Below are 7,655 nucleotides of genomic sequence, written 5' to 3'. Positions count from 1 at the left end.
TACATACCTCTGGAATATTCTAGCAGTTGGAGAAGAGTGCAACTTGATATAAGCTTGCAGAGAGAGGCTGACATCCTTGGTATTATGGGGGGGAAATAATAACTAAGGTGCTAAGGAGTTGGTTAAAACAATTTAAATAATATTTACACACCTAAAACCTTGTTGTCGTACATCAAAAGTTAAACAGAATTAAACAAAAATCAGATACAGATGCAAGGCCTCCAGTGAAGAGGGAGGAGAAGAACAAGAAGTTCAAAAGCCAACGTCCACAGGGTCTGGTACACACCTTTCTGCATAGAACCTGAAGCAATGCCACTGTGATCCACCCAGAGGAGAGAGAAGAGCAATGGGATGTTTTCTGTAGTGACAACACTCCAGTTTTACTGGGGTGATGGCAGAGGTCAGAATTTAGTGACCAGATCATCTGTGTGACTTGGGTCAACCCAAAGGAAGTGGACTGGCAAAGAGAGAAGCCTCTGAGTTGTAAACGTGGGATCCTGTTGTGGCTCTGAAACAGGTAGGAAATACTGTATTTGCCATATATAATGTGCACCCACATTTTTGTACACATTATACACAAGATTATTATGCCCATTATTATACTCATAGTATGTAATCATTATAGCCATGTATAATGCACATCCTTATTTTTCCCTCAAAAAATTGGGCAAAAAGGAGTACATTATACATGGCAAAATATGGTAGTAAAATTTATTGAGAAAACAAAGTCACAGCTCAGCTGTCATGATGGGCTAATAGATCATAGGAAAGTTGGATACTAAAAAAAAATAACTATGATACATTTACTGAAAAAATTCAACTCACTGAAGAATGAAAGAACTGACTTTATTGTCCCAATCACTCCTTTCATTACTCTATCTGAGCTTTTGAGAACATCCATGGCAGATTTAAAATGTTCCCATTTACAGAATGCCCACCTTCCTCCCTCTTCTAGACTAGTACCTCCTCTAGTCTGCCGCCTTGAGGGCTCAGCAGGCCTCTTAGCATCCAAACGAAAACTAGATTCTCCTTCTTTTCAAGCACCCAAAACCTTGAGACTCTTTTGCAGCACCCCTTCACTTGGCTTGGATTGAAAAAAAAAAACTTCCCCATTCTTCTACAAGGACTGCAGTGAAACACCTCCCACCACTCCGCTGTGTGGTCCCCATGATTATTTTTTTCTCCTGGCCTGATCTTCTCTTTATATAGCTATGGGGTAAAGAAAAAGGAGAGTGTGATTTATATTAACACAGTGAATTTTATGCAGAGATATCTGGCCCTGGTAACTATTAACTTGGAGTCTTAGCTTCAATTCTGAAATTCTAAGGTACATAGAAGCTGGTGCTATGCTAAGTGCTTTCTCCACTGGGAACTGATTTTATTTATTTCCTCATTGCAAGATAAGGTAACTATGGCCTACAGAAGGAAGTCTATCCAATGTCATTTAGGTAGTTTGTGTAATTGCAGATTTTGTATTCTTGCTTGTCTACTTTCAAAGCTATGTGTGATTGTTTTCTACCATATTTTCACACAGTATACCAGAAACATTCACTTTAGAGATCACCAGGGGTGAGATTCTAATAGAATTCATTGTTCTTCTGAGATCTGGATCAGGGTATGTTGGAAGCTGAGTTTACAGCAAACTATATTTCTCAGTAATTCTCACTGAGTGAGGTAAGGGAAGGAGAATAATAAAAATACTTCTCCTTAACCATGGTTTCCCCAAAGAAGGTTCTTACAGATTTACCCATGAGTGCATCTTTTTGCCTATTACACACAAACTTACATTTTCTGATAGAATATACTTACTGAATGGGTTTTTGGTTCAGCAGGTATTTCACAGCAGTTTTTACATCCTTATTTCTCAAGCTATAGATTATAGGATTTAGCATGGGGGTCACTACCCCATAAAACATGGAAATAAGCTTGTCTGAAGTTTGTAGCTTGTCTTCCCCAGGCAGTCCTTGAGACTTGGGTTTGGCATACATAAAGAAGATGGTGCCATAAAATATGATCACCACAGTCAGATGTGCTGAGCAGGTGGAAAAGGCCTTGCGTCTCCCTGTGGCTGAGTTCATTCTCAAGATGGTGCAGAGGATGAACATGTAGGAGAAAAAAATGACCAACAATGGAAGAACCAGAAATGCCATATTTGAGACTGCTAGGGTAACAATATTGAGGGATATATCAGCACAAGCTAGCTTAAGGACAGCTAATATTTCACATGTGAAGTGATTGATAATATTATTCCCACAGAAAGGCAATTGCATGGCAAGAGATGTTTGCACAACTGAGTTGATTCCACCAGAGAGCCATGACACAGAAGCCATCAGAACATATGCCACCTTGCTCATGATGATGGGGTATCTCAGAGGGTTACAGATGGCCACATAGCGGTCAAATGCCATCATGCCGAGGAGCAAACACTCTGTTGACCCCATTGCAAATCCAAAGAACATCTGTACTGTGCATCCAGAGAAGGAAATGTTCCTTTTCTTTGAGATTAAGCTCACCAAAGTTGAGGGAACAGAGGAGGATGTGTAACAGATATCCAGGAGAGAGAGGTTGCCCAGGAAGAAGTACATGGGGGTGTGGAGATGGGAATCAAAGATGCATGCTATGATCAGAACACCGTTGCCAATCAGAATCACTAGATACATAACTAGAATTAGAACAAAGAAAATGATCTCAAGTTTTGGGTATCCAGAAAGACCAAGAAGAAGAAATTCTGATACAAATGTCTTGTTAATTTTATCCATGTCTTCTGCTTTTAGAAGGAAGATCTAATATAAAATACATTCACTGCCAAGAAACAAGCATAAAAAATTACCTGAACAATTCATATTTTTAGAATGCATTATAAGGAGTTTTTGCCTGAAGCTCTGACACCCAATTATGTTCAACAAAGCATGTAACTAGATTGCAATGAAATGGGGAAAGATGGAAGTACCTGTACCCATTGCTAATATATGAAGATCTACCTGTAGTCAGACATACAAAAGTAACCTTTCCTGCTGTTGAGGATTTGTTCCTGAATCGAGGCTTCTAAACTCTTGACTAGTTACTGACTATAAGACGGACTTCTTCATCTGCCCCAGAGAGCAAGCAGCAGAAATAGTGAAAGACTACTTACTCAACAAGGACTGAAAATTTGATTTGGAATTACAATAATAATGGTGGCCAAAATTTCACAGCAACTTTGAGTTTTTGATACATATCTATGCCTGCATACCTTATATTAGTCAGTTTAACTGAAGTTTAACGTGTTTAAACATAGTTGTTGAACTCATATTCCAGCCCCTCTGAGTATCTTTTATAACTGTCCCTGTGACAAGACCATTGTGTGTATCAGCTCTATGTGAGCTCTAAGATAACTTTTGAAGAATATTACACAGTCTCTTCACTTATTTTATTCATTAGCTTCAGTGCATATTTTCATAATTCATTAGAGTCAGCCTCAGAAAATGAGGTTTAAATATTTTATATAAATATATATGTGTGTGTGCATATGTACCATTTTATGCTTTAGAAAATTAAACTTTTATAATATTCTTAATTTTTTCAAATATAAAATACAGAATGTGTCCAAAGTTAAGCAGGTAGCAAATAAAGTGGAGCTTGAGGCTCAGATCAAGTCTAATTCACAACTTCACTAATTTTCATATACATGTGAATCATCTGGGTATCTCGAAAAACTTTATTCTGTTTTAGTGTTCAGGGCAGCTCCTGAGATTCTGCATTTATTGTAAGTGCCCAGGTGATGCTTAGGCAACAGGTCTTGAATGTACTTGAGTCACAGAGCTTTAATCTACACTGAATTGGTAGATTATCTGGATTTGTATGATCTAAATGAATTTCTTTTGCCTTATTATGGATTGGCATGCCGACCTGAACAATGACAAGAACATAATTTTCTTTTTTGTAGAAAGCTTCATATTCATATTATTTGTAAATATGCTAAAAAATTATTAAAGGAAAAAATTTTATAAAGTAAACTAAATTTGTGCCAGGCTACTAAATAGTTTTGGAATATTACTGACAGCCTACCTTTAATTCAGTCATATTCTAAGCATGGTAAGAATAAATAAAAGCATAATGTAAAGTGCCTGCCATTACCAAGCTGACAATTCAGTTAGGATATAGGAAAATAACAAATGAAAATATATTATAAGTATAATTGCATTATGCCTGGAACCAGGGAAAGTGAAACCCTGGGTAAGAGAGGATTACCGTGCTCATTGGAACGTATATTACATGGGTTTAACGTGGTGGAAAAGTGCCCCGGGCTGAAACAAAAACTTTGGTTTGAGGTACTGAGCTTCTAATTAGCACTGCAGTCTTTTCATTTTTTAAATAGTAATTAAAAAATACCTGTGTTACTTTTCTTCCTCAGATGTTGTATGGAAATAATGAGACAGCACATGGAAATTGCTTTAAAGATTAACAGATATTATATAGATACTAATAAAATAATAATAATGTTTCATATCTATATTTTGGTGATAACAAATTGGTATTTGTACTGCACTAGGTTATTCACATTATAAATTCTTATTAAATAACAACTTTAACTATAGATTGAAACATAGTTTTGCAGTATTGAAGACTTACTCTTCTATTGACAAATTATTTCCATCTTGGAGAAGAACCAGTTACTTTCTTCTTAGATTTTATGTTAGCCCTCTGAAATAAGATCAGGTACAACAAACACTGCCAGATTCCACAGATGTGGAAGAGTAAATATTTATTATGCAACAATTGTAATTATTCTCCATTTCCCAAAGCAATTTAAAGTTGGAAAGATAGCTCTTGTGGAATGGAGCAACTTCTTGGTACATTAGAGATAATGTCCCACAGACACAGTTAAGATTGCTATTGGGAATAGAGTGCAGCTGAACTGCAGCTCAGAAATGAAGCATATCCAACACAAGTAACTTTGGGAAACAGGGGCCAATGTTCACCAAATTAACTTTACAAAATGCGAGAGCTTTTAAGCTCAAAATATATCTACCAAAGTAATTTAAAGTCAGAAATTACACATTCAAATGATAATTACCAAAACAAAATGCTAGAATTAAAAAATGATCTAGATATTATAAATTAAATTAAAGATATTTGTTGTGAATTAAATGCATTGTCACTTAACTTTTTAACTTACTTTACATTCATCTTTTAGATAAGTAAATTTCATGCAAAATGCCTTTGCCAATATTTTTTGGCATGAAAAATACAGATGGTAATAAAGTAAATAAATTCATAGCACAAAGTGAATTCATATATTTATTGCCACAAAGGTTAACAAATCCATAATGGATAGTTTGAGGCATAAATTCTAATACATAAGTAACATGTTAATAAATTCTAATATTTAGAAAAATCTATTAGGCTAAATATTGGATATTAACACTGAGGTTCAACAAAGATATCCTTGAAAAATAAAGGTGAAATAAAGATTTTCACAGACAAACTAAAGCTCAGGGAGTTCATTACCACTAGATTCTCCTTACAGAAACTGCTAAAAGAAGCTTTCAAGCTAAAATAAAAGGATGCTAATTAGTCACATTAAAACCTAAAAAAAATGCACAACACAATGATAAGAGTAAATATATTCTCAGATTCATAAAATTCTAATTACATAATAGTATGGTGTTTTTTTTACCACTTTACTACTGTTAGGTAAATACTAACAGTATTGAAGGGAGGAATAGAGAATGACAAAATAATAGTAGGGGATTTCGATATCACACTTTGAGCAATGGATAGGTGATAAGGAAACCAAGGACCTTTAGCCATTTTTTCATTGGATTGTTTGTCTTCTTTGTGTGGAGTTGTGTGAGTTCTCTATATATTTTTGAGATCAAACCCTGTCCAAGGTATCATTGGCAAATATATTTTCCCATATGGTTGGTTTCCTTTTCACTCTGTTGTTTCTTTAGCTGTGAAGAAGCTTTTTATTTTGATGAAATCCCATTTGTGTCTTCTTGCCTTTACGTACCTCTTGCCTTTACGTACCTTGCCTTTACGTACCTGAGGGTATCACAGGAATACCTGAGATTTTCCTGCCTATGCTCACCTCCAGGACTTTTATGGTGTCATGACTTATATGTAAGTCTTTTATCCATCTTGAGTTTATTTTTGTGTATGGTGTAAGTTTGTGGTCACACTTCATTTTTTTTTGTGTGTGTGTAGCTGTCCAGATCTCCCAGCACCATTTGAAGGGGCTATTTTTACTCCATTTTATGCTCCTGCCCCATTTCTCAAATATTAATTGACCATAGAGACATGGGTTTATTTCTGGGCTCTCTACTCCATTCTATTGATTTATGTGTCTGTTCTTATGCCAGTACCAGATTGTTTTGGTCACCATGGACTTGTAGTCTAGTTTGATAGATAGTTTGATATTAAGTATTGTGATCCCTCCTACTTTGTTCTTCTTTCTCAAAATTGCTGAGGCTATACAGGGTTGCTTATGGTTCTATATAAATTTTTGAAATGTTTGTTCTATATCTCTGAAATATGCCATTGGTATTTTAATAGGGATTGTGTTGAATCTATAAATTCCTTTGAGTAGTGTTGAGTAGTATTCAATGATGTTAATGCTTCCAATCTATGAACACAGTATATGTTTCCATTTATTTGTGTCTTCCTTAATTTCTTTCTTCAGTGTTGTGTAGTTTTCTGAGTACAGGTCTCTTACCTCCTTCTCCAAGGAGTACATACAGAGGGCCCAGAGACATATGAAAGGATGCTCTGCATCACTAGTCATCAGAGAGATGCAAATTAAACCACAATGAGATACCACTTCACATCAGTCAGTGTGGCCATAATAAATTAATCAAGAAACAACAAATGCTAGAAAGGTTATGGAGAATACAGAACTCTATTACACTGTTGGTGGGAGTGCAGACTGGTGCAGCCACTGTGGAAAACAGTATGGAATTTCCTCAAAAATCTAAAGGTGGAACTTTCCTGTGACCCAGAAATTTCACTGCTGGGATTATACCCTAAGAATCCTGAAACACCAACTCAAAAGAACCTATGCACCCTAATGTTCACAGCAACACAATTTACAATAGCCAAGTGCTGGAAATAGCCTAATTACCCATAAGTCAATGATACATTTATATGATGGTACATTTACACAATGGACTACTACACAGCAGAGAGAAAGAAGGAGCTCCTACTCTTTGAGACAGTATGGATGGAACTAGAGAGCATTACACTAAATGAAATAATCCAGGAGGTGAAAGATAAATACCATATGATTGCACCTATATATGGAACCTAATCTACAAAACAAACAAGCAAGCAAAATAGAATCAGAGACATGGAAATAAAGAACAAACTGACAGCAACCCGAGGGGAGGTTAGAGGGGGATAACAGGGCAAAGAAGGGGGTAGTTCATCAAGCAACGTGCATAAAGAACACATGGACAAAGAAAACAGGGGAGCAGAGAGGATTCAATGTGGGAGGTGGAGGTGGGTAGGGTGGGAGAAGTTAATGGGGGGGAATGGAGACAACTATAATTATACAATAATAAAAAATGAAAAAATATTGTAATTATTTAAAAACAAAAGAAAATCAGTAAGGAAACATTAGATCTAAACCATAATTTCAACCAAATAGACATAGAAGATCCATCCAAAAGTAGCAG

General features: G+C 35.9%; 1 protein-coding gene across 1 annotated transcript; it reads right to left on the bottom strand.

Annotated features, from left to right (window-relative positions):
• Nucleotides 1-1,805: 1,805 nt before the first annotated feature.
• On the bottom strand, nt 1,806-2,833 carry LOC119034861 (olfactory receptor 13C3). Its single transcript, XM_037126008.2, has one exon. It carries the CDS (start codon nt 2,757-2,759, stop codon nt 1,806-1,808), a length of 954 nt encoding a protein of 317 aa, XP_036981903.2. The 5' UTR covers nt 2,760-2,833.
• Between the last annotated feature and the right edge of the window lie 4,822 nt (nt 2,834-7,655).

This window comes from Artibeus jamaicensis, unplaced genomic scaffold (genome assembly GCF_021234435.1).
Source record: "Artibeus jamaicensis isolate MK-2021 breed Jamaican fruit bat unplaced genomic scaffold, CSHL_Jam_final scaffold_1964, whole genome shotgun sequence".
Classification (NCBI taxonomy): domain Eukaryota; kingdom Metazoa; phylum Chordata; class Mammalia; order Chiroptera; family Phyllostomidae; genus Artibeus; species Artibeus jamaicensis.
This window is presented reverse-complemented; position numbering and strand designations above follow the sequence as displayed.

Excerpts from the sequence above, each read along its gene's own strand:
- LOC119034861 (XM_037126008.2), bottom strand. The coding sequence starts at position 2,759 with ATGGATAAAATTAACAAGACATTTGTATCAGAATTTCTTCTTCTTGGT.